Here is a 27,201-nt window from a genome sequence, read left to right on the forward strand (position 1 = left end):
TGCCATTTGAGATGTCTCTCAGTTAAGGTGCAGTTATTGACACTCGCTCTATGTAACAACAGACTGGGCACTATGTGACGTTTTCCCTGTTGAACACTCTCCAGCTGTAGAGTATTAATTCATTACTTTTTCCATCATAAGCTTATGCCTTTGTATTTGAATAACAGCAGTAATGACTGCTATGTTACTCAGCACAAGAACAGAATATATACATTTCTGCATTTTCTAGCCACTCGTCTCAGAACACAAAAAGCAGTGTGTGCACAGCATTGTCATGAGTGCCGCCATCAACCGAGGTTGGACTTGTTGGCATGCCGGATGCCTGCATGAGTGTCCCAGCTGGATCAGCAGCCATGCATATCCATGAGAGCACAATCTGTGATCTGATTGTTCGCAATGGAAATGCTCCAACCTGTACTCGGGCCATTTTTGTAGCAGCACCTTGACCTGTGCTTTTTTTTTTTTTCAGCTGGACAGGGCGCAATCTCATGCTGCCAGAGAAGCACAGGTCTTTCTAGATAACAAGCATATCCAGACACTTACTTGGACCTGTTGCCCTGAATCTGAGATTATAATTTCCACATACAGCGCTGCTAGGGTCTTCTTGGGTCAGCAATGTTGAGCCCTGAGACTTGACAACCAGACTTTACTTCCTTGTCAGTGCTTAAATTTAAATCGGTTGTTTATCATTTGTTTAGAAATGTAGCTGGGATTGTTATCGTTTGGCAAGACCTGCCCAGTGATGATGAAAAACTCAACCTCGGCACACAGTTAGTTCTCGGCTGTAAAAAGCTGAATGTGAGCACACTGCACTCAATCTATGCAGTAAACCCTTTCACATCCTTGCAGACAGGCTGCTACACCCTGACTGCTGCAACAATACAAACCCCAACTATGCACGTAAGATTTGGTGACCTCACGTAGAGAAATTCCCAGAATAGCTCCACCCACGAATAGAATTAAAAGAAAACACCTGTGTGAGTGTGCAGGGACTTAAAGTCTGACATAGTTGTACCTGTATATCAGGTTGTTTTACAGGTCAACTTATTGTAGTCTCTTGCATATTTCAGAATTGGCTGTATTGTGATGTTTGTCCAAAAGGTTTGCATTGTACTGTGAGTTTTATTTTTTATTTTTTAATTAAATTGGTCATTCAAAAGGGGCACATTTAAAGCTTTATGAGTTTAAAAGTCACCAGTTAAGAGTTAATGCTGAGTGAAATCACATTACAAGTACCCACAGAATTATGTCATGCTTGCAGATTCCATCTGTGGAGCTCTGAAAGCTGTAATAATTTTTTAAATTATTTTTTAAATGACTCATGTTGGGGTTGAAACTATTAAATCTCACAGGAAGCTGGATATAATAGCAGTCGTTAAAATATTCCATTTTATTTCACTGACCAGAGGTCTTTGCACAAGCCAGTGTACAGTTTTGATATTTCTGGGTAAGAGAAGATGAGAGTGCAAGGGTTTCGGTTCATCCCTGTTTGAAGCATCGAGTATTAATTTGTAGTGTATTTGATATTTGTAAAATCTTTTCACATCTTTACAAAAACGTTCCATCACTGGCCATGGTGGAAGTATTTGGGAGATTTGGCAGCTGACTTGCCGGCTGGATGCGTCTTTCGTGTATGAACGGGCTTTCTGCCTGCTTCCTGCCTGTCTGAGTGGGTGTTTCCCTGTTCAACAGGGAATCAAAGCAGAATGCCTTGCTGATTCACTGATGAAGTAGAAGTAGGTGGTGGATGGAAATCGAGGCTGGCTGGTTAGAGACCATAGAGATTGGCTGACCCACTTTTTACTCCAGCACCAGTTCCTTTCAGTGCTCAATCATGACATAGTGGTTTTCCCCTTCTAGCCCAGGGCTTTGTCCCAATAAAAGAGCTCACCAAACTCGTCCTGACCTAGTACTCTCCTGCCTGCATCTTGAGTTTCACATTGTGTTGTTACTGAAAATTAGATAGTTGTTTTATGAACCCGATCGGCACTCATTCTACATCTATCTTCATCTACTTTTTCTAATAAAGGTTCATTAATATTACGCTCTTAAGATTGGAATTGATGGATACACCTGTTAACTAAAGCTGAAAAGATCTTTCTCCATAACTTGTCTCTGCACACAGACGTCATTTTGACATTTTCATAAATGTAAAGTAGAATCTTTACCCAGTTACTCCTCACATTTCTATAGCACAGTGGGAACAGCTGGGTAGCTCACCGTGTTGGAAAATACTTTTTCTTAAATCTCATACAGATCTATGTTGGCAGCCGTGTTGCCACCTTGATGTGCTGCGCTTCTCCCATCTCCATCACTCAGGCATTTTCTGAAGCAATGTATCCAGTTAATATAAAGCTACTGACAATGAAACTGAGCTTGAATCTGTGCAGGAGATATACTCCAAAAAGTGATTCATTAATTTGCTGGGACTAATGAGTAAATATTTTGCAGAATGTGACTTGTAGTTGGCTTTTATCTCGTACCAGAATGAATGTTTAGCCCTGGATTTTGAGTGTGTTACTTGAATACATTTTGCTTACATTTAGAGATTGGCGACAGATTGATTTTGCACCTGACTCATAGATTTCTCTTCATCCCCCTGCAGATGTAGACGGGCCCCAGCTGCTTAAGGATCTGATCATATGAGGGGAGACCACTTCAAAGTGGATGAAACTAGGTCAGGCTGAATCAAACCAGACTCAGACCAGATCACAACCGAGCAGACCAGATTGATTCAGACGATACCAGGCCCGTCCAGGAAGCCTGTTCCAGTTTCCTGTCCAGGTAACTGAAGCCGCTCTGCACGCCATCTGTAGGAGGTGCCTACTCATATTTCAGAGATGTGAATTTGAACCAAGGAGTCCTCCTTCACAGTGCGAGAAATAATTAACATATTTGAAAACTAGGCCAGCATTTGCTTTGGAATAAGTGTGACATTAAAAATGTGATATTTATGTATTTTTATTTCCATGTAATATTTGTAGTGTTTGGTTCAATTTAAGTTATCAGTGAACTTATGTATTAATACACCTCTGTTATATTTGCTTACACAATTTAAGGACTAAATCTGGTTTTAAAGGAGTCATGTTTTCAGAGCAGTGACATGTTGCATGCATCTGATTCTGGCTGACTGCTGTTTAACTTTATCAGCATTCACCCCAGAAAAAAGGCTCACCGCCTCCACATGCTGCTGACATTTTTAGCATCTTATAAAAACACAGCACTCCCATTGCAAAACATTTAAATGGTATGCTTGGCCTTGAACAAGTGGTTTAGTGCACACACCTGCTTGCGGTTGAGTGAATAGATAATGGCATCGAATATCTAGTTTTTTTGTCTTTGTTTTGTTCTTGTTTCGTATCCTGAACTCCTGAATGACGAGGTGATGCCTACTTCCTTTTTTTTTTGTGGTGTTGAGTTGCAGTGAGAGATAGAGATTCCTCTTTACTTCTCTTTTCTGTCCTCTATTTCACCTGACCTCTCCACTCCCTGAGCCTGGTTGTGCTGGAGGTCTCTTCCTGTCAAAGGAGTTCTTTGACAGGCGTTCTTTAACCGTACGGGATGATCTGATCTTTGGGTTTCTCTTTGCTTTTCTCTAGTCTTTAGCTTACAGTATAAAGCTCTTCGAGGCAAATATTGTTTTGACCTGGAGCTGTATGAATAGTGCATTTACTTGGCAAACTCATTCAATAGCAAAGGTTTGTTCGTTTAGAGCACGTGTCCCGTGAGAATATTTTTTATAGATGTACTATTATTGTTATGCATGGCCCGGCAATATGAGGTGCTAATGATATACAAACTACAGATTCCATAATGCAGCACTGGAGCCTCCTTGCTGAACGCTAGGCTAACTGGGAACATTCCCGCCTCAAACAAGTCAAACTTCTGTTATTGCGAAGCTAGCCGCTCACAATGGTGGAGAGAAAAGTTGATTCTGAAAGCAGAGCCTTTCAGCGCCAGTGGGTGACTGAATATATGTTTACAGACATGCTGGTAAACCCGTGTGTCTTATTAGTGGAGCTAATGTGGCTGTAATTAAGGAATTTAATTTAAGACGGCACTACGAGACAAAACGTCAGGATAGCTGAAAAACCTAAACGCAGAGCAGAAACTACAGAAAGTAGAAGAGCTAAAGAAGAATGTGACATTTCAGCAGACGTTTTTCACCAGAGCAAAATCACAAAGTGAAGCTGTTGTGAAAGCAAGTTTTATTGTAGCAGAGGAGCCAAATTAGCCCGGTACCACTCTGAAGAGCTGCATGATGAAGCTGTGCGACGTCTTGTGTCCAGACAAAACGCAGATTTTGGCAAATGTGAGCCTGAGGAGAAATACGATTGCTGATCGGGTTTGTGAGATGGCCACTGATTTAAGAACACAGTTGTGTGAAAGAAGCAAAAACTTTATCGCATACTCTCTTGCTGTGGATGAAAGTACAGACATGATGGACATTGCACAGCTGATTGCACAGCTGGCCATCTTCATCCTTGGAGAGGAAATATTGAACATTAAATCGATGCACAGGACAACGACAGGGAAAGACATTTTTTAAAACGTATGTTAAAGTGTAACCGACATGAAACTGCCCTGGGACAAACTTGTTGGACTTACAACAGATGGTGCGCCGGTGTTGTGCGGTGAAAAAAGCAACTAGTCAGCAGGTTGTGAGTAAAGATGCAGGAGGAGAACTGTACCGGTGAGTTAACAGCATATCACTGCATCATACACCAGGAAACGCTGTGTGGTAAAGTCCTAAAAATGGAGCATGTAATGATCACCGTAACGTAAACCGTAAATTTTATCTGAGCTAAAAGTTTAAATCACCGTCAATGTCAGTCTTTTATGTGGGAAATAGATTCAGAGTTTGCCGACATGCCATCATACAGAGGTCGGTTGGCTGAGTTGGGATAAAAATTCTCAATAGAGTTTTTGAGCTCAGCAAGGAAATCTGTCAGTTCATGGACATGGCATGTATGATGCGGTGAAGGCATTTCAAGTGAAGCTGTCACAAATGCACCAGTGCAACCTGCCTCACTTTCCCTGTTGCCAAGTAATGTTGAACCAAGTCAGCGGACTTTGCTGAACTGCACCTGTGCAGATTCAGATGGAGCTGCAGTGTAATGATACACTCAAGGGAAAGTACGACACTGAATGGCCCGCACAGTTTATTATTTCCATTCCTGAAGCAATGCCTCAGCTCCGTCTACATGCGGCTCCAACCTTGTGTATGCTTTCATTTATTTTTTCTGGGGTTTTTGGCAGCATGTTCATATTTCTAACTTGCATAATTTTGACAGGATATATTTTTATGAAGAGCAAAATATTTAAAGTTAAAGTTTATTTTTTTAAGTTTATTTAATCTGGAATAATATTCCTGTCTGTTTTTATTCATATTTATGTTTAAAAAAACATAAACATGTTCAATAAATGTTTATCTTGTTTGGCCCGCGACCTAAAGTGTGCCTTGAGTTTTGGCCCCCTGTGCAATTGAGTTTGACACCCCTGGTTTAGAGGCTTCACAGTAAATACATTTGCTTATATTGTTTTTTTTTTGGGGGGGGTTCACCCATTCCTCTGAAACATTAGTGTGGCTCTTGATGAGTCATGCCACCTGTTTGCGCATGCATGTGCTCGAAAACTCTAATCGAAACCTTTACAGAAAATGACTGAATAATTAAGCAAGAACTCTTGTTAACGACAGGCCTTCTTCAGTCAGCTCAGAGTCACTTGGGAAGGTTTCATCATCTCTGAAGTTTAAACACTTGCCAGGGTTGTAGTTGGCGAATTGGAATGCACATGGCACATCTCAACCAGTCTGATTTATGTGTCATGTAACTGATACGGTGCGACCTAAATAGCTTACAGTATTTCAATACATGCAGTTGTAATAGTGGCTTCCTGTTTATTGCGCCTGCACACTTGACCCAGATGACACGATGTTTGCTGCATGTGTCCAGGCAACAGTTACTCTGTCTGTATTTTCTTTGTTTTGGGATTTCTTTGTTTTTGTCTTTGCAGATTCTCAGAATGATTCCATCTTAAAGTGTTGCTTTTGTGTGTTCACAGTTGAGGGCTCCAGAGTGGATGGAAGGAGATGATTTTAACACACAGGCTGTGATGAACATCTGTGGTGAGTTTGGCCCTTCCTAAAAAATAAATTAGTATTTCCCTCTGTGCATCTCTCAATTAAGTGTGCACGCTTTATTGAAAAAAAGGTCTGTGCAGATAGTCACCTCCGTTTCTCACAACTACAGTATTTCCGCTTTGATCTTGACCTCAGACCTTTTATAGTGATTTCTTGTCAGCACGGATAATATGAGTAATCCCGCACATGTCGCGCTTATTATTTGTCAGTTCATTTACATACTTAGACCCAGTAGTTTCGGTCTATGCATGCATATGCATGCGACATTTGTGTGACTGTCTGCTCTGTGTTGCTTATTTTCTTCTGCAAAGAAACAGTGGATTGTTTCTTTTATTTTAGCTTCTAATACACACAGATGCCTGCATTGCAGCTATTTCTTAAAAGAGAGGGTTTAATCACCAAAAGACTGAATAACAAGGTTGCACACGGGTCTGTTGAAATCTGGCACAAGAGCCTTTTTAGATTTGCAAATGGATTTTTATATTTCTGGGGAAATATTCGTCCTTATGTTGCAGCTGTCATTTAGCAAGAATGTGTTTGTGTATGAACCGTAGGATCCATTCATTTTCTATTAGTAAAGTAGACCTGTCTTAAAAATATTAAAAAATTTAGTTCACGAACCACAGAAAACATCTTTAAGGCAGCAAACCTGTTTCATAATTACCTGCCTTCGTCTATGAATAAGCATTTTTTCTTCCTCCTACGATTGAAGCAATTTCTCAGCGTTTGTCAGTGCTGTTACGCTGACGTTACCTCGCCATGATTTACATTTAATGAACAATTCTGGATATTAATGAGGTGAAATTTTCACACTTTGCAGTGCCATCCAGGGAACCATAGTGGATGTTTTTGCTGGCCGGTTCTGTCCTCTGAGCAGCTTGTTTAACGCCCCCTGGTTAATACATTTACGTGTCAGATTAGCGTCAGCTCGGTTATTCATGTAATTGTGCTACATTGTCAAAACAGCAGCTGATACGTTTGTTTAGCTGTTGAACTAATCTGGCAATCATGACAGTTGCTGGTTTATTGTGCTGTATTTGAAACTGCTGGATAGTCCTTTTGGATTTTTGAAATGTGTGCCAGAGGCATCATCCATCTGGTTTGCTGTCTACAACAACAGACTGTGGTTTAAGAATCTTTACACCAATAAAACAATATATAGGTCCCCTTTAAATATGTGCATTTGTCCTTCAATTTAAAAAAAAATAAATAAGTGAATAAAATAACATTTACCGTACTTGGTCAAACTGCAAGAGCTTTATATAGCCGCAATGATGTCTCATACAGGAGTGGGAGCTTTTGTTTTACTTTTTGCTATGAATATGAGTTATAGACTCACACAGCCACCAACTCGTTTGGGGCAAATGTAATTATTCCAACCACGCAGAGTGTTGTGATCTCAGTCAGCAGTGGCACAGCAGTCACTCCTCCTCATCTGGAGCCCTGTGCAGGCAGGCGGCTTGATAACCACTGCAGAGTCACCCAGAAAGAGTCACAACAAAGAAAGTCGTCAACTGTTGTTATTCTGGTTTGGCAGTGTGGTTTACTAGGTTGCCAGTTTGTCTTAAGATTATGTAGCTTCAGCAGCCGGTGAAATAAAAATGGTTACTAAAAATGTGTATGTAGTATTTTTTTTAAATTTGGTGAAACACTTGTGCACTGGTAAAGCCACAAATGCGGTGACAAATAAATGAAGGAAAAACACCAACTTTTGCAGTGCATTTTTCACAAAAACAGACTGCTTTCAGTGTGTATACGCTTTACACGACCAGTTCGTACCTACAAAAAACCCCAAAAACAAACCAACAAAAGAATGGAATCTTGGGGTTTTTTTTTATTTATTTTTATTTATTTTTTTATTTATTTTTTTGTGACACTGTGTATAAAGGCCTTAAATCCGCACACAGAGAGATGTCTGTTTTTAAGCTCAGTGTCTCATTGTGCTGTGCAGATGACCTGATGGCAGACCAAAGGATGGACATCTCGTCTACAATGACCGACTTCATGTCCCCCAGCTCCACTGACCTCATCTCCAGTTCCATCAGCACGCCTGGCATGGACTACACCCGCAAAAGGAAAGGCAGCACCACCGACTACCAGTAAGTAGACAAGGAAGAAAGAGAAGCTCAAATGCTCACTTTATTGGTAATATAAACATATTTGCTACTACTGCTTGACTTACCAGCAGTGGTAACTGTAACATCACATAAATAGACCTTGAATTTATTCTTGGCAATAAGGTGCACAGAGAAAGGGGAAAAATATACAGACTGAGAATTATGGGAAGAAGTGATAAAGTGAAATGACTAGATAGACAGAGTGTTTCTGGTCCTATTAACCATGTCTGATTATGGAGACACAAAGTCTTTTGCATTCATTAGTGCAGGTGTGCTACAATATTCATAACATTTGTGTCCTTAAACACTGTTAGCCAATGTTGCTAACACTTTACACGTTGTTTAAAAAAAACATAATGATCTGAATCATTCAGTGACAAAAAATTGATTGATAAATTTGTGTTTCTTTGCAGAATTGATGGCTTCTCATTTGAGTAAGTTCAAACCTGACTCGATGTTAGTAGATCTAGCAAACTCAATTAATCAGCCTGAAATGCCACTGAACCCTCACACATAATCTTTTGCACCATGAAATATTGAACAGACTGAAAAGCAAACCTACTCAACCCAGTGAACCCTTTGTGAAGTGCTCTGGTTATTTGAATGTGTTCCTGTGGTCTTGCTGAAACTTATATCTCCTGTTTTCTCCTTCTCAGTGACATGGACCCAGATAAAGATAAACTGGGCAGGTAAGGCGCCATTATTGCCATGGTGATAGAGCTTTAATCTGCTGGATGTGTCTGTTTATTGCTCTTGAAATATCCTGCTTCTGGCACGATTGGGTTCCCTGTTGATTTCAACTTAAAGGGTCCGTTGAGCCAAATCATAACGTTCGTGTTTTCACACTCACATTTGTGAATCTCAGAGATCTGTATTTGGATGTTTCAGTGCCCACATAAACACAGAGGAGGTGAATGGAGGTTTTACACTGGATGCTGCTCAGAGTATTGAGAGATGTTATTTTTAACAACAGCAGCTCTTACTAGAATAAAAATCCATGTTGCTCTGAATATTACACAGATTCCAAGGTTTGTCCTTTAGAGCACAGTAGAGAACGATCGGGTAATAAACACCCAGTAAAGATGTTTAAGTTTTCCGCCACGAGGACTTTTGCCATGATCTATATGACCAAATCTGACACGTCAGAGTTTTTCACCATGTTAGGACTGCATGTTCGATCATTTTATTGCATCGGACGTCATCAGTGCAATTTAATTTCACTTAACAGGGAAAGAAAGGCAGTGATGGGTGTATTAAAATAATTTTTTGCAGAAATGTTCATAAAGTTAAAGCAAAGTTGAATGAATGTAATAAGCTGCACAGGAAAAGTATCATAAACTACTACAGCTGCTGTAATGCATGTTACTCTCCAGGGGAAAATCTCTTGCACACTGCACTGTGACACCAAAGCCAATCGAGGAGAACCATTTCACTACTGTACAGACATGTCTGCAGTTCAGCTGGGGGTGCAGTAGGGAGTGCTGCCTGAAGGAGAGTGAATGACGTAGTCACGTTACATAGCAACTTAAGGGGCTTTGGATGTATTACTTAACCCTTTGGTTTTACTGAACTAAGTGCTCGCCACACACTGGATTAGACAAATCTTCCACTAGCAGAAATAACCCAAAAAAGACACAGACAACGCCGAGTTTGGAGAGATGCTTTATCTCAAAATAAAGTCAGTCTCCTGACTTTTTAGACGAGTTTAACTCGTCCTAATTGTTTTTGGAAAGTCAAGGAATCATTTGCATGTACTATGAAGTCATCGTCTGGGTGTGTCTGTAGAGTGGAGTGGACATTTTCCTTGTTGTTGCTCTTTTTTCCTAACTGTAAATATGAGATAAAGAGATGTGTCATGTTTGTACTGCATTAGTCATCAGATTTGCCCTCTTGCTGCCCTTTTAAAGTATGTGCTATCGCATTAATTTAACAATCAAACCCTTCAGTCCTCTCTAATTTCTCTCTCTAATTCTTTCTCTGTTTTGTCTTTTCAGTGACCAACAGGGCAGGATTAAGAATGCCAGGTATAAACACTCCTTTTCTTTCTCTCTCTCCCATTCCCCCTTACCTGCTAAGCTCCCTTGCATGAATTAAATGTCACTCTGTGGATGGGGACAGAGAGATCTTTGTGCACACTGATAATAAGAAACTTTATACATTGAAGTGTATAGATCCAAGCATTATGTGGAAGGGGACTGTAAAAGCAAACCTAATTGCTAAAGCCAAGCTGTCTTTCTCTTACATGGAAAGAATTCTCTTTTATAGCTGCTTCTGTGCAAAGCGAGAGCAGACAAGCAGGAAGGATATAACCTTATAGTCGTGGAGGATCGGCAGAACAACAAAAACTGGATTTCTTCATGTCTCTTGAGGCTGTTTTCTTTGCGTCTTGCTAGCTGATTTATATCATGTTAGACAGGACTATGAATGCGTAGACAGTGGAGTCTGTTGGATAAGGTGCTAGGAGTTTGTATTTTGTAGAGCAGGTAAAGTTCAGCCAAGCTGGTTTATTATTATTTACTGTGGATTTCTGCCAGCAAGATGGGTGGAAAATGACTTTGTTCATTGACACTTTTTTGATGTCTGATGTCTTCTCCTGCACAGAGAGGCCCATAGCCAGATTGAGAAACGTCGCAGAGACAAGATGAACAGCTTCATCGATGAGCTGGCGTCACTGGTGCCCACCTGCAATGCCATGTCCCGCAAGCTGGATAAACTGACAGTCCTCCGGATGGCTGTCCAACACATGAAGACGCTCAGAGGTTAGAATCAACTGGGAGGGTTGGGGAGGCAACGAAGTGAAAAGTCTTCTCATTCAAACACTTGCTCGCATCAGTTTTTGTACTAACATGTGAAATATGCGCTGTTGAGGACCTGAGGGTTTCCATCCCAGTTAAATAAAGATTAAACAACGAAACATATTCATAAACATGGGAAACGTGAGAGGTTTTTACTGATCAGGTGACAAATAAAGAAGATAATTGATGATGGTCAGTTGATATTGGTAATCCTTTGGTAAACATTTCCAAATATGGAACTGTGTGCAATTCTTAAAGGGAGATAAATTCATGGTACTCAAAGCAAATAAGATTAAGTGGGAGCATACAGCTTTCTAAAAATGCTCTTATGTGTGCATGTGCAGTCTGAATAGTCACAGGTGTGACCTGCGTGTGTTTTAATGTTGTGTGCAGGTGCAGCCAACCCGTACACAGAGGCAAACTACAAGCCTTCCTTCCTCTCAGATGATGAACTGAAGCACTTGATACTAAGGGTGAGTGGAAAAATCAAAAATAATTAAGGTTCTTTTTATAACTATACAAAGGGGGAGAAAAACCTCCAGAAATGAACTTTTAATCCAGTTTTTAACGTTCTGTTTAATAATGCAGGCTGCTGATGGCTTCCTGTTTGTGGTCGGATGCGATCGTGGCAAGATCCTGTTTGTTTCTGAATCCGTGTACAAGATTCTCAACTACAGCCAGGTACGCTGACAGCCTGAGGAATGAAGGGATCTTTTTGTTAATGGTGGATGATTTTTAAGCCACCTTAAAAGGCTTTACTGTGGATCTGCGTCAGGCATGCGTTAGTTCCTTTACAAAGCAAAAGAAGGATGCTGTGAATCTGCTCAATCACTATTACTACACAAACAAGTGGACAATTCATAGCCAGCAAACATCTGTCTATCCATCCTAATTTGAAATTCCACAAATTAAACAATTCAAATTTATTCATCTTTCTCTCTCCTCTCAAGAATGACCTGATAGGTCAGAGCCTGTTTGACTACCTTCACCCCAAGGACATCGCCAAGGTCAAAGAGCAGCTGTCGTCCTCTGATACAGCCCCACGAGAGAGACTCATCGATGCTAAAAGTAAGCAAAAATGGACGTGTGTAATCTGTTTTGTAGAGCCAAGAGTTTGGTCAATGCCGTTAAAATCTGTCACACCAAATGGTGTGAAAAAGGAACCCCATATAGGGAACTGAAGGCTAGAAACAGTCAGTGCATTTTCTCAAAGGAAAAGCCTGTTGATTTAACGATGGCAAACACAGCTGGAGGTAAAACAGGGGAAGTGTGCATCATTCAAGGCACTAAGAATAGAAAATGCAACCAAGAGCTCCAAATGGATTTATTTTCCACATGTGCGTTTCCTTTGTTATTTGTGTGCAAGTCCTTCTTTCTAAAATTGCTGAGGCTTGAAAGAATAGTCGTTTTCTGTTGACTGATTATTTTCTTTCCTTTATTTTTGCAGCTGGTCTTCCTGTGAAGACGGACATCACCCCCGGTCCTTCTAGACTCTGTTCTGGAGCTAGGCGGTCATTTTTCTGCAGGATGAAGTGCAACAGGCAGTCTGTCAAAGTAGAAGATAAAGACTTTCCCTCCACCTGCTCTAAGAAAAAAGGTAGCGTGCCATCGTCTTCATTAAAACCTGACAACCTTCCTCTCTGTCAGAGCACCACCTGAAAAAGCTCTGTGCTTATCAGCTCTCTGGTCCCTTTCTGACATCCACTCATTTCTGTAAATCTGATGTCTCTGCTTGTCAGTGCTGTTTCTGTATGGGTGGACTGATCACAGCCTTGTGAAAAGCTGTGACAGCAATCTTATGAAGCACGTGCAGTCAAGTTACCACTTACTCTTTTGGAGATTGGTGTCTAGATCTGACAAAAAGTAACAGCTGAAGTTAGTTTGTTGTTCCCAGTTGCTTCTAAAACTCTTTATTCTAAGTTAATGACATACCTGCAGGGTCCGTGTGCAAGCATCTCTAAATAAAGAAGGATGCACTCATTTATGCACGCAGCACTACAGCAAGAACTTAATTACCCTTGACACAGAGATAGGACTGGTCAGGATCTAACAATAAATGACATGGTGTGTTTTTCCCTTTAACAATTATCTAAGGGTGTAGATGCACCATCATGACTACATGTAGGATGTAGCATCTGTAATTACCAAAGTATCGTCGTTTTAAACAAACTCTAATTTCAAGCATTTTACATCACTGTCAGGCCTAAAGGGTAAAAGGTATTGCTGCTGTGGCTCGTTTCTCCCACATCGTCTGACAGAACGGGTGAGGAGCATTAACATAAAAATAAGCCACGTCTGAATTGCGGAGAGCTTCCACTATATCAGCTCGATGAAGCCAGCAGTGTTTTGCATCCCGTGTCTTAAGAGACCTTTGGAGCGGCTTCTCTCTCCTCTCTATTTACATCTCACACAGTGCTTTGTAAATATCTCCATCACCTCCTTATGAAACCAAAAGCCCTCATTTCCTGGTGTTCCTGTTCTTCTATTTTTAGGTTCACATCCTTTTCATAACAAGGAATTGCACCTCAGTTGGCATGAGAGCATGGTGTTTATTTAACCTTTATTTACCCGCTCTATATTGTCAAAAACAAATTCTAGAGAAAGACCTGTCTGCTTAGATTTTAGTGCTTGAAAAGGTTAAATTTTTGGTCGGCTTTTGTTAGTTTAACTATTCAAATTTTTCATATTATAATGAAAACGATACATTTGACAGTTATCAGCTTTTTTCTTGTCTTTTATACTAGAACTGGCTAAAATAGATGCATCCTATTTCGGTAATGCATGAGGGCTCAGGTGGGGAAGCTATAACAGTAATGATGGAGCAGTGATTATTTATTCATGTTTCAGGTATTTCTTTTGTGTTTAAGTAGTTATTTGAATGATGTGTTTTCTGTGTATGAATGCGTCCTATTACCCGATGAGAGGACAGAGTTTATTTATTCATTTGAAAACCTTTTAATTAATCAGCAAAGCTTACACGCCATAAAAGAATCTCACCAGTGATAATCTTTGAAAATAGGGCTGCCTCTGAAAGTCAGAGCTATGAAGCATCAATCAAAGATGCTTTCAGTTGAGTGAGACTGCGAGCGCTTATCTGCAAACAACATGCGCTGCACTTGTAGATGAGAGGAGCTGAAACCTGAGGCGCAGGGCCTTTTTTTCCTGATAGGCGGTTGCTCGGTAAAGTCAGATGAAGAAGATTTTTGCCGGAATCTTTATGATCTTTATTAACTGCTTCTATAATTTAAAGGGGAAGAAGAAGCCAGGTGCTGATAATCAAATGCACTTGACAAACTGATGAGCAAGAATGACTACCTCTGTAAAAGCAGAAGTTGTGCAGTTTGCTTCTATGGAGCATTCAGGAGGGTGATAACATAACGCTATAATCTTTCCAGAATTCACCCCAAGGTCAGACTGTGCAATGCTCAAAGGCACTACAAATAACCCAGGAGCTACATCTCCGGCTCTACAGGCCTCAGTTAACATGTTAACTGTTAAAGTTCATAACATTATATTTAGAAAAAGATCATGAACTCAGCTGTATACATAGGTATTCTAGAGACACATCTGAGGCCGTCTGCCCCTTAATAAAGCTTGGAAATGACGAAGTTGGGTCGTGTGACACGACAGCGATCCCCTGCACAGCAGCAAATCTACAGCTGGGTGGCTGGAAAGAAAAGTATCAAGCTGTTTCTTCACTCTTACGATTACTTCAGTTGGACTTTTATTGTGAAGAGATCCACAGAGTGAAAATGTGAAGATGGATTTTTATTCTCGCAAGATGACAACGTTCTCATTAAAGTGAACTTTGGCCTAACTACCTTAACAGTTTGCTTTGTTGTTGATGAACAGTTGCAATGGGCCAGTAAAAGTCCAGACCTCACCCTGAATGTAATGATGTGGTTGGACCTTAAGATTCAGCTGTGCTGAGCAAATGCCTAAAAATCTCAATGAAGTAACACTGTAAGGTAGAGTGGGCGGGCCAAAATTGATCCGCAACAGTGTGTAAGGCTGATTAAATCATACAGAAAACAGTTTGGTTCTGCTGGTGTCACGCTCTGCCTCCGGCTCATTTCTGCAGAGTTGGTCCAAACAGTAAAAGTTAACACAAAAACGGCTAAAGCCAAAAATGAATTTGAACTCTGAGCAAGAACCAGACTATCATTTAACAACATCACAAACTACAAGAAAATGTTATGTTGCAATTAAAAAGCACTGAGGTAGTTTAATTTGAACAGAAACACGTGATGGCCCATTAATCAAGTAAAAAAATATGAACGACAACAACACATGGGACCTGCTGAATCACATTTAACTGACCAAATTCTGATTTGTGTGAATCTTATTTGGAAATTGCACCTGGGCTGTTCTGGCAACCTCTATATCACACTTCATTAGCTGTGTGCCAAGCAGGTCAGGGCTGAAAGCAGTCTGAGTCAGCTTGGCAGACGGTGGTTTCAGCCGTGGTGAATTAGCTGGAACACATTGGAGTGCAGTGTAACATCACGCCTGGACTCGAGTTTTTAAGATTAAAAATCAAAGGTTTAGAACAAGACACGAACGGAGCCTGGGTCGCTCAATTTTCCTCGTCGGAAAGTGACGCACGGGACATTTGCACTTCGATCAGTCAATATAAGAAGATTTTCCTGGAATACATAGCAGCATCTGCTCCACTGGTCTAAGAGCAAATGAAAACATGGCTGGCTGCGTTTGGAGCTACTTAGTAGCTTATTGAGGAACTGGAGTGTAAAACGTCTTTTATAATCAGAGGAACATTTGCAGGCACATACATGCAGCTGATTGTCACAGTTCATGTTAAAAAATGTTAGCAGTTAACGTTCATGGAGACACACTTCTCTGTGTTACATGGGGGGGGGCTGCAAAGTTCAGTACAGCTACAGAAGTGAAACCGCCAAGAAGGTATTTTACTTGTGTAACATGTGTTGAGGAGATGGGAGAAGTACTCCCGTCTTCATAGAGAGTGGAAAGGTGTTCCAGATGGTTTGGGCGTTTGCAGAGGAAGGATGGCAGATATACTGGACAAAGGCTGTTGAAGATGAAGTTGCCAGGCAGGAGGTTCTTGTAGTTTCTAATCTTGTAGTTTTATGGCAAAGAGCAAGAAATAAACAGCCCTGAAAATCACAGATGGGCTCATTTGTCAAAAATAGTTTAAAGAGGGTACAGGCCAAAGTCCACACAGCACTAGCTGATTAACTGTGATCCTTTAATCCTGCAGGGACGACCGTATGATTTGTCTTCAAGGGTTCAGCCTAGTGTTTTGATTTGTATTTGATAATTAGCTGTAGGGCTGCTCAATTAATCGAATTTTAATCACGATTACGATCTGGGCTTTCAACGATCATTAAAAATGACTGAGCCGATTATTAGCCCCTCCCTCATTTATCCGCGACACCTTAAAGGCCGGTCCGTGAAAATATTGTCGGGCATAAACTGGTCCGTGGCGCAAAAAAGGTTGGAGACCGCTGATTAAGAGGACCCGAGGGAAGCTCGGAAAGCTAAGCAGAAGTTATTTGGAGAGTGACTGCCGTTGGTTGAAAAGAGTTTAAAAAAAAAACTTCAGTGGTGTTGCACACTATTTTATATTATTTTTTTAAAAGTCATTGTTAACCCTTTAAAGCCGGTCAGAGCAGCACGCTCCGTTTTGCGTAACTATTTTTAAATCCCTGTAGAACCTGAACTGTGTAAGCTAGCGCAATAATTTGTTTTGCATATGAAACCGGAGGAGTTGTACTTACATCTGATGCCATCAGCTTGTCCTCGGTCACGGTTTCGTTCCACATATAGCTTTGCAAAAATTGCATAAAAAGCGCTTGCAGGAACAAAAACATAATATTCCAGAAACACGCTTTGCCGTTCCTATCAGCTGTTCGTAACACTTCCCACAGTGAAATGATGCACCTGCTGTTTTCTTTGCAAATTTGCATCATAGGATTGTTTTTTGTTTTTCCTGCAGTATATAAAAATTGCTGTATCTCCAAAATAAAACTATGAAGACACTCAAAATAAATTTCCTGTTGTTGTAAACTATTTTTTGCAACTTTATTGTATTTAAAGTTTTGAGGGATAAACCTCTTAAATTTCTCCAAGTAGAAATATATGTAAACAAAACAAAAGCGATTTTCAATTTTTTTTTGTAGTTTATTGCACTTTTTTGCAATTTATGTAATTACTATGCACTTAATGCATACATATTATTAAAATATGGGCTATAACAGTTGTATTGATGTATAGCAACTTGAAATGCTCCCACAAATGGCACTACAGCATGTAAAAAAAATAATATAAGCTCTGGTGGACTTGGTTCTATAGTAGGTCTTAAAGGGTTAAATAAATATCGTCAAATAATCGTGATCTCAATTTCAGTGAAAATAATCGTGATTATCATTTTTGCCATAATCGAGCAGCCCTAATTAGCTGTAACTGCATCACTGCTGTGGCTTCCTCAGCGTTTTGTAAGAGATTTTGAATCAATCAGCCAAACTGTTCAGATGTGGGTTCATAATCAAAAATAAATCCCCATCACATTCAGTTCAGTGAACTGTAAAAAATGCTCCATCATACCCCACAGCATGGTGACGGTATCCCACTAAGATGGCCCTGCTTATTTCTAATTTTAACGCCTCTCTCTCGCGTCTCTTCACTCTCATTACAGCGGACCGTAAGAGCTTCTGCACTATCCACAGCACAGGCTACTTGAAGAGCTGGCCACCTACCAAGATGGGTCTCGACGAAGACAATGAACCCGACAACGAGGGCTGCAACCTGAGCTGCCTGGTGGCCATCGGCCGCCTGCACCCCCACATCGTCCCCCAGCCCAGCCTGGCAGACATCAGGGTGAAGCCGACAGAGTACGTCTCCCGGCACGCCATCGACGGCAAGTTCGTCTTCGTTGACCAGAGGTGAGAGGCAAAAGGGGAGAGCCGAATAGGTCACCTCGTCTTGATTTATGTGACAGGACAGTAAAGTTCAGCTGCTTCCATACTCACATGATTTTCAAGGTCGCATTTCCCTCAGCTTATCCTCAGAGTCCGCCTGCTTGTTGATATATTTAGAGAGCAAAAGATTGGATAATAAAAGGATAAAATGGCCAAAAATTGAACAGACTGTAATTTTGATATGAGAGTTTGATATGAAATTGCCTCCTGAAGGGTGGAGGGGTGAGAGCTGTGAGGAAATATGGATTCAGAGAAATCGAAATAACTTGTAGTGCATAAAATGTCAGAGTAGAGCCACAAATAGTCTGCTTTTACCTGCAGCGCTGTGTCATTTAGCACAGCCTTTGTTAGCAACAAACACGATGGAGTCAAATACACCCCTGTTTAGGATGCGGTGATTTTTGAGTTTTTAATTTTAGCTGTTTAGATGAACACATTATGTTTCAGTACACACTGTTTTACCTTGGTGCTGTGTTACAACCGGCCTTTAGTACAGATGAAAAGCTTTTCAGTTAAATGAGTTTTATTCTTGCTCAGTGCATTAAGTGCAGTGAGGTTTCAGGACACAGTGATCTGTTTTTGGGTGATTCACTATCTTAGAAAACCTTTGTTGCCCATAATTAAGACTCTCACCAGCAGCTGCAAGCGAACAATCCTCTTTGTGTCTGTGTGTTCTTCCAGAGCCACAGCCATCCTAGCCTACCTACCCCAGGAGCTGCTGGGAACTTCCTTCTATGAGTATTTCCACCAGGACGACATCAGCCACCTGGCAGAATGTCATAGACAAGGTGCCTTCTGAGAAACCTCTAGAATCCTTGTTAGAGTTTAATAGAGAAGATGTGAATGAATGAATGCGTGTGCTCACTGCGAATGTATCGCAAATGTCCACAGTGCTACAGATGAGGGAGAAGATCAACACCAACTGTTACAAGTTCAAGATCAAAGATGGCTCCTTCATCACGTTAAGAAGCAGATGGTTCAGCTTTATGAACCCCTGGACCAAGGAGGTGGAGTACATCGTGTCTACCAACACTGTGGTGTCGTAAGTATCTGAAAACGCATTTTATTTGCTTTACCTGGAAGTTTTTAAGCTATAAACAAAAATATTTTGGCTCTTTGAAGACTCGGGTACATCACCTGTGCGCTTTCCCCCCCTTCTTCAGGTGTCCTATGATGGAGGGATCAGATTACCCTCAGTCTGCTGCCTCTCCACAGAGTATGGACAGCGTCCTGACCTCAGAGGGTAAATGACTTCCTTCATTCTTTCACTCCCTGCTTATTTATCAAAAACATCAGCCCATGTCCACAGTTATTCTTCACAGTGCATACATTCTTCTTCTCTTGATTGCTGCTGATTGGTAGGTGGGGGGAGGCGGGCGCTGCAGACGGTGCCTGGTATCCCCGGCGGCACAAGAGCGGGAGCTGGGAAGATTGGACGCATGATTGCTGAGGAAGTGATGGAGATCCAGAGGTGAGAATAGGAGAATTTCTGTGGTTTTTACAATCTCAAACCAGTCGAGCAGAAAACCAGCATTAGTGCTCTAATGGAAAATCACCGTGGCCTAGTTTCTTACTCAGATCATGCTGATAGAGGTGACACAGAGAATGAATTATCAGGTATTACAAGCCAGCTGTACACACTGGCAGGTGAGTATATGACAAACCATATGCAGGATTTTACCTCATTTTTCTGCACTGAATCATTTCAAATGTCAGGTTACAATAAAATGGAGAATAGGCACATGTTCTGTGCTGTCTAAAGTAGGACAGTGTGTTCGCGCTGCAGGCTCTTCTCCTCGCTTTGTGAAACTTCAAGGCTGATGATGAAACCCAGCCAAAATACCACAGACTGTCTCTGCTGATAAATGATCGCCCGATTGTTATGGCAGTTCTGAAAAATGATTGTGTTCAGTGAGGCTGATAGAAGAGGGACTTTTTTTATTTGGGGTTTTCATGTGCTGGAAGATTTTTTGGCATTTTAGGGAAAGATGCTGTTTGACCTTCTGAGACTGGTCAAATTTGCAGACCACATGAATTCATGCCTGATGCAGCGATACATACACGCGTGTGTGTAATTACTCATGCAGTACGTGTGAACATGCACATTTTCTTTTATCCTGTAGGACAAAAAAATAACAAGGCAATAATTGGCTGCCTCTTTAGCAAATACACAGAGGATTAGTCGTCCTTGTTCTGCTCTGGCATGTCACATAAGAGAGCAGCATGAAGACATTCTCCACCTGGTGCAGGTTCTGAGGCAGGAAAACAAATTATTGTTGCCAGCTGCAAACCTCGTAGAGTCTCTCCAACCATGACGAGGGATTTACCGACCTGATATTTAAATCTGAAGTATGTTTGATCTGGACTCACAAAGCTGTTTCAGGTATAATCTGTTCAGTTCCCTTGTATTTAGTGTGTGATACCTCAGCGCTGCACTGGTTGCTAGGAGAAGAAACCACAAAGGATCAGCATACATGCAATGGAAAAACCTTTCTTTAAGTGTTTGAGAGCAATTAACATAGTCACAAAATAAATAGGCTTATTGTAGCACTAGCATCGTGTTGGTACTTGATATCGACTCTACGAGTACCTGGAATGGTGTACTTGTTGTGTTTCATGTACTTGTACTTTTCAGTTCATTCAAAATGGCGAGTGTGAATACAGGAATAGACGATTGGAGACAGCCTAGATCTGATTCAGAAACACTGCTGTTATCTGTTTCTCCCTATCAGGATTCGAGGCTCCTCCCCCTCCAGCTGTGGCTCCAGCCCTCTGAATATTACCAGCACACCTCCACCCGACACCTGCTCCCCAGGGGGCAAGAAGGTAACACACACACACACCTAATTGACCTGAAAGCAGTTGAATTTGTGTGCTTCTCTGTGAACGTGCACTGTGGTGAGGGCCACGTGCTCGGGGTTCCTGCAGGACATTTAAAAAAAATATTCATATATCTGTAAATAAAACGTGAAAAATAAAGTCTTTAGATGTCCTTTATTTTGAGATGGTGTCTTTAAAAGTCACTACTAATAAAATAATTCTGTAAATCACTTGCTCGGTATTGTCATCTCTCTGTTGTCATGCACATTTATTTATTTTAGGATAAAATTAAACAGTTTGACCCTCCAGGGCAGGGATGTCAGACTCCTTTTACAATGTGGGCCAAATCCAGACTCTGACTCTGAGTGAGCTGAATCAGTGAAACTACACGATGAATGTCTGTGATGGTTCTTAGTCATTCAGGTCATCGTAGTCTGAGTTTCTTGAAGATGATTCACTTCTCAGATGAGAGGTGAATCATCTTCAAGAAGCTCCTTAGACTACACGATAAATGTGTATAATTACAGAAAAGGTTCTGGTAGTTCTTTGCCCAGATGGTCCTGAAATTGTAAAATATTACATTTTTGTTAATTCAGAGAAAATGTCCTGTGTACTTAATGTAAAAATCATAATTTTATATAGTAAATACGGAAAAACCAGGAACTTTATGTCATTTAAGTGTTTATCTATTACCTAATTACTTTGCTGTGTGAATGGCAATTAATCTGGGTTCTTTATCATTAGGAGAAGTTGTAAAAACTGTTAAAACTTCAAATCTATGCACTCCTTCACATTTTTCAGAGCCATCCAGTGGGCTGGAGTCTTTCAGAGGCCAACTCTGGGCCCCAGGCTTCATGTTTGACACCACTGCTCTAGCTCCTGCACTACCCTAACAGAATAACTGTCCTCGTCTCTACTTTAGACATAATTGCATTGTTGAAACACCAAACTCGTCTGGTCTAATCTTAGTATTTATAGTGCAGGAACTTCATGGGTCTGTCTAAAACCTGAAAAAAATGCCCCTAGAACAAACCCAGAAGATCAAAATGTACAAAATTATTTTATCCTGTTTTAATAATGATAAAAATGCTGCTTAACAGTTTAACATGTGTATACAAGTTCATGCTTCCGCGAACCTCAGTGTTCGCTCTCACTGAACAAGTTCAATGTTTTTACATTGAACTGATGTTTACTCATGTCGTCTCTGCAGATTCAGAACGGCGGGACGCCCGAGCTGCAAAGCACGGGGATGCTTCCTGGACCCGACTCTGTTGGCTACCCCTACTCCAACCAGTCCATCATGAGTAAGTCACTGAGTAAATCTGTCATTTTATGATTATGACCTCTTCATCAGTCATCTTCTTAACAAGTTGCTCTCTGTAAAGGTGACAACTCCCACCTGAGCATAGACATCATGGATGAGCCCGGTTCCAGCAGCCCCAGCAACGACGAGGCGGCCATGGCTGTCATTATGTCCTTGCTGGAGGCGGACGCTGGCCTCGGGGGGCCCGTCGACTTCAGCGACCTACCCTGGCCGTTGTGAGGAAGCTGGGAGGGACGAGCCGGAGCTGCTGACGTGGGGTCGACGTCTGGTTGCCACGTTTTCCAACCTGTGTGCATGACGGCACCGCAAAAATGTCCATCTTAACAAAAAAAGGAAGAAAAAAAAACGCTCTGTAGATACAGAGGAGATCCTCTCTCTTTAGGTGTCCATCAGACTGGATGGCCGTTAGGTTTCACCCCCAAGTTTTTGGTTCGTCATTCCCTGCAGGTGGAGCTGAGATCCTGTTAAGATGCTAATTTTTCCAGTGCTGGTTTTCTAACGTTGCCACGGTGAGAAACCATTTCTCTAACAACGGCGGTGCTGACATGTCAATGCTCCTTCACTCTCTACCCCATCAACGCAAATTAACAGAAGGCCCCCCTCCCCTCCCCCAAGACACTCGAGACGGTGGCAGAAGTTTAATGGTGTTGTGTTGGGTGGTGAGCCCCCTGTCTCTGAGGTTTCCCTGTAGGATACTGTACAAGCACGAGGACGTGAACACACAACAGAAGATACTCAGAGGACCTTTATTCCCAAAATTCCACTACCAGGTGTATCTCATGTATTTAACTTCTTCCTTCTTTTTTGTAAAGACTGAATTGTTTTGGAAGGCACCGCCCAGCTGCTGTTTCCAGAGTTTACGCAAACTTTTACTCCAAGCTGCTCATCCTCGTCTGTTTCCTCAGAAATACCGAACTTCTCAGTTTCCTTCTGTGTTCACTCAAACAGCCTGCAGTGCTTCTGAGAGAGGCATTAGGAAGCTAGAAAAAAAAGGCGAAAGCGCTGGAATTGAGGGGGGGGGTTGTTGGGTTGAGGATCCCTGTGCGTGTGCCTGTGTGTGTGTGTGTTGAGAAACAGACCAGTAAGGTTTAACAGGTTGGCCTGTGTGGCCTTGCTTATAAATCAAACTGATCTTTTTACTGTTATTTTCTAGTGAATGCAGACATGCTTCCTATACGGAAGAAGGAGGGATAAGTTGAAACATTGCAAATATAATAAAAATCCCAGCAGTAAGCGAGACGGGTGTGCAGAGCTCCGTTAGGTCGGGGTTCCCTGCGTCACGTGTTCCCGTCTATTTAAAAGGCGCTGGTGAAATAAAGCAGGCGATTAGAACAGCCTCGGGATCGTGGATAGATTTAAGAGGGACTAAACACAGCCACGGGTCTAAACTCACACACCAAGGACCAAACGCCACACGGCTGCAGTAATAACATGACGTAGTCGATGGTACTGCCACTGTCTGCTTGCGTATGAACATAAAAGATGCAGAATAAAAGCGGACAGTGGCTGCAGTGGTTTTAATACTCTGGTTCTTGTTTTAGAACTTAGTCTTTCTCTTCAGCCCACAGAGCGGTTCTTCCTCATACCAATCCAAATGCTCTCTGCAGGTAGACGGGCGTGGACGCAGTGTAGTGTAGATTCTCCACAGATGAGTCCATGTGGTCACAGAGAACAGGCAGGCGAGCAGACATCCACACAGATCCTCACACTCACTGATTGCAAAGCCTCGAAGGTCCGTTTGGTTCGTAATTTGTGACAAATTTGCATCACTCAGACTCGAGCAGACTCCAGAATCTTATTTTTTCAGCGTCATCTTTACTGAGTTCCCAGCTCGCCTGCTGCACTTGCAGTTTTAAATCTTTGCATTATTGGCAAGTGATGCTTTATTAACCAACGTTAAGCTTTTTCCTTTCACCACTGAAGCTTTTTAAATGACTGGTGCTCAGTAGTGATCTTAAGTCCAAACTACTGAAGCCATCTATTTAAAAAAAGAAAAAAAAGTGCCAAATCTTTTATTTGCGTTAAGTTTCTCCCCGAAGAAGAAAGAGGAGGGAAAAACCCAACCGATCCAAGACCCAAACCTTGAGAGAATGTCGGCAGCGTCGGCAGCGTCTGCAGCTCCGACGTGCTGCATGAGAGTCAAGCTCAGTCCTTAATCAGCTTAGCCAACTGAAAATCTCCAATCTGTCATAAACGTTTTGATTTCTATTGGACCAAAAAGGCTAAAAAGTGTAAATCTACTCCCATCATTCATTATTTCAAAAACAAGGCCTATAAACACGGGTGAAACTGCACTGAACCTAATCGAGCAGCACAGTCCCACAGGGAGACCCATAAACCAGCTCTGAATATAAGACAGTCTTGGTGCATAGATTGAAAGACTCCAGCATTGTAGGTCAAAGGAATAATAAAAAAAAAAGACCATCAGCGAAGATCTGTTCCTCCTCGTGGACGGCCTCCTGCTCGTTTATCTCTGGTGGGCTTCTGAGCGTTTGCAGCGAGCGCTCCGCAGGAGAGGAGCGAACAGCTGGAGTGAAGCTCTGACAGCTGTCAGAACAAAGAACGAGGCTTTAATGGGGGGAAAAGGTGGTTAATTGAGTCCGGTGGGAGCAGCAGCTGTATGGGCGGGCACACTCGGTGTGCTCGACAGCAAACCAGGACTGTTCAAGTGCTCCTCCATGAGGAAATGTTCTTCACTGCCATTTTATTGACAATGTGGGAGGCGACGCGGCGTCAGCCTGCTAACATAAAAACCAATAAGCTTGGGTTACAGGGTCTCCACCTGCTCACCCCCTCACTGATCCTTCAGCCTCTCAGTCTTGTGTTGAACTGTGTTCTCAGCAGAGAGGACTGGATGGGCTCTTTGGGCTTTACTTTACACCACCCACAGAAGGATCCACCCCCTTTTTTAACCAGCCTGGATGGGGCTAAAAGAAGCTGAAAAACCCCCCAAAAAACCTCTCAGCTGATTTATTTGCAGACTTGCCAGACTGCATTTACTCTTAAATTTGGTCTTTTTTTTTTTTTTTGCCCGTTTCACCCAACTGTTAATTCAAACTACCTTACTAACTGCTGGTGAACAAAGAGGACTTTGTAACGAAGATGGAGCTCACCAACATCTCTAATCACTTCCTGCAACAGTTTCTGGGGGTCACGAGAGATTTTTAATAGACTTTTTTTTCCCTCGATGATGAAGATGATCCCTAATTTGACCTCTTCACCTCTCTGCTGTCACAGCCCCAGGCCTTTGTGTTGTCTGATAAATTAGAGGCAGACATGACAAAAACCAAAAGAAGCAAAGACACAATCAGATTTGCCTTTTAACTTTCTGAAATCAGTTTTGGAAACAAAAAAAAAATCTAATTAGATGTTTGGAAATATTTTTTTAATGGCGCTGCATTATAAATACATTATGAAGGCTCCGGTTTGGAGGCGCAGCGATAAAGCCTGGATTTGAGTCTGAAAGACGAAATCCCAGAGATGTATTTAAAAAAAGTAAATGAATAAAAAACACAGAAACAAAAGAAGTTTTCTTCATCGCTCTATTTGCAAAGCATAAACAAAAGTAAACTGTGTTCTTGTGTATGACATGAAAAAGGTCTTTAAAGGGCTGATGTATAACTTCTCAGCTTCTCACAGTGACCAGCACGTTCTTATACAAACACGAGGCTTCCTGTCAAACTTAGAACACTTTTGATGTGGGCGGGGCTAACACTTGAGGAAAATACTTTTTCATGATGGGTTTTCTGTTTTTAACTTTCAAAGAAAATACATGTGAGACACAAGCTGGGCTAATACAAGTCCCCTTTTTTATTTCCACGTGGGCAGACAATGTTAACATCGACCAACTGTGGCAGCAGCTTTTAAAAGAAATCCTTATTTGAGGAGGCTGAATGCTGCGAGAGTGGCAGCTGCAGCACCAGCTGCTGTTTGGACCTCAGCCGCTTAAGTTTAAGCCGGGCTCAGACTCCGCCTCCGCCGTCCTCCTCCAATCAGGCAGCAGCTGGCAAGGTCCCCTCTGTATCTGTTCTAGTGGGTTTATTTCTGTTTTAAGTGTTTCTACTCTACACACTACAATAAAGTGTTCTCCTTGTTGATATCTCCCTGCCCCACCTGACGATAATGTATCAAATCTTTAAATATTATCATGTTAAGAGTATACTTTATGCAAATATATATGAGTATGATGAGTGTATTGTATGTATCAGCAGTGAAATATTTTTCAAATAAAATTATTTGTTTCTGTCATCGAGATTCGCCCGTGTTTACAGTCGCTTGCTGGCTTCATTCACAACTCTCAGCCAATCGGTGAAGCCCGCTGGTATTTTTATATGGTGTTGCCATCCAGCTCGGGCAGAATCTGCAACAGAGAAACGCTGCTGCTGCTGCTGCTTCTCCACCGCCACATGCAGCTGAATAGAGCTGAGCGGTTAAAGCACACTTCAGCGGGACAAAGAGCTTGTAGGTTAACCCGAGAGGTTCGTCGTGGTTTGCTTCCCGCGGCCCTGTAAAGTTGCTCAAAGCATGAGCAGACACTGGACGCACATTAAATAATCATGGTTACAGTGGAAGCAGCGTATCTATATTTGATCTGTCCAGCCGAGGTTGGGTCGTTTTCCTGTTACTGAGCATTTCTTTCATCCTCTGCCAAAGCTTCACAACACCTCAGATGCCGCTTTAAAAATTGAAAGTAAAGTTTCTTCTTGAGACTCTGCGTGTTATGCGAAGGCATCTGAATTTTAATATTTCAAAACTTTCAGTGCTGCTGCATCTGGAGGGATGTCTTCTAAAGCTGAGTCACTGCACGCCGATCACATCTGCAGGCTTCAAACATCACTAATCACGCAGCCTGGATCAGTGTGCGGCGCCAAGACCTGGACGTGAAGCTGTTATAACAGCAGAAGGCTTCAGCAGGACGGCTTGCATTCAAATGACACAATGTTTGACTTATTAATGAGTGATTAACATGTAAACAGCCAGTGTTGGAAACATCTGAGGTGGAGATTTTAATCACCATAAGCACCTTAGGGTTCGAGAGGACTCATTT

The 27,201-nt window shown here is 41.7% G+C and overlaps 1 protein-coding gene across 3 annotated transcripts in view; it reads left to right on the forward strand.

Annotated features, from left to right (window-relative positions):
• LOC146571491 (basic helix-loop-helix ARNT-like protein 1) overlaps positions 1-26,406 on the forward strand; it is a 32,262-nt gene extending 5,856 nt beyond the window's left edge. For 2 of the 3 annotated variants that reach the window (XM_085280727.1, XM_085280728.1), the window contains exons 2-20: positions 2,606-2,784; positions 6,064-6,127; positions 8,094-8,241; positions 8,673-8,693; positions 8,916-8,948; positions 10,254-10,283; positions 10,861-11,018; positions 11,448-11,527; positions 11,643-11,735; positions 12,005-12,122; positions 12,502-12,651; positions 17,728-17,974; positions 18,692-18,798; positions 18,902-19,052; positions 19,174-19,253; positions 19,373-19,481; positions 20,743-20,836; positions 22,041-22,134; positions 22,216-26,406. In XM_085280727.1, coding sequence (XP_085136853.1) covers positions 6,082-6,127; positions 8,094-8,241; positions 8,673-8,693; positions 8,916-8,948; positions 10,254-10,283; positions 10,861-11,018; positions 11,448-11,527; positions 11,643-11,735; positions 12,005-12,122; positions 12,502-12,651; positions 17,728-17,974; positions 18,692-18,798; positions 18,902-19,052; positions 19,174-19,253; positions 19,373-19,481; positions 20,743-20,836; positions 22,041-22,134; positions 22,216-22,373 — 1,917 coding nt within the window. In that variant the 5' untranslated portion in view covers positions 2,606-2,784; positions 6,064-6,081 and the 3' untranslated portion in view covers positions 22,374-26,406. The remainder of the gene's footprint in view (positions 1-2,605; positions 2,785-6,063; positions 6,128-8,093; positions 8,242-8,672; positions 8,694-8,915; positions 8,949-10,253; positions 10,284-10,860; positions 11,019-11,447; positions 11,528-11,642; positions 11,736-12,004; positions 12,123-12,501; positions 12,652-17,727; positions 17,975-18,691; positions 18,799-18,901; positions 19,053-19,173; positions 19,254-19,372; positions 19,482-20,742; positions 20,837-22,040; positions 22,135-22,215) is intronic. The other variant, XM_085280729.1, reaches the window with a different exon arrangement.
• Positions 26,407-27,201: the final 795 nt, after the last annotated feature.

This window comes from Mchenga conophoros, linkage group LG7 (assembly GCF_057382185.1).
Source record: "Mchenga conophoros isolate Kocher_MC1m ecotype Shallow Benthic linkage group LG7, M_conophoros_male_GT1.1, whole genome shotgun sequence".
NCBI classification, from domain to species: Eukaryota; Metazoa; Chordata; class Actinopteri; order Cichliformes; family Cichlidae; genus Mchenga; species Mchenga conophoros.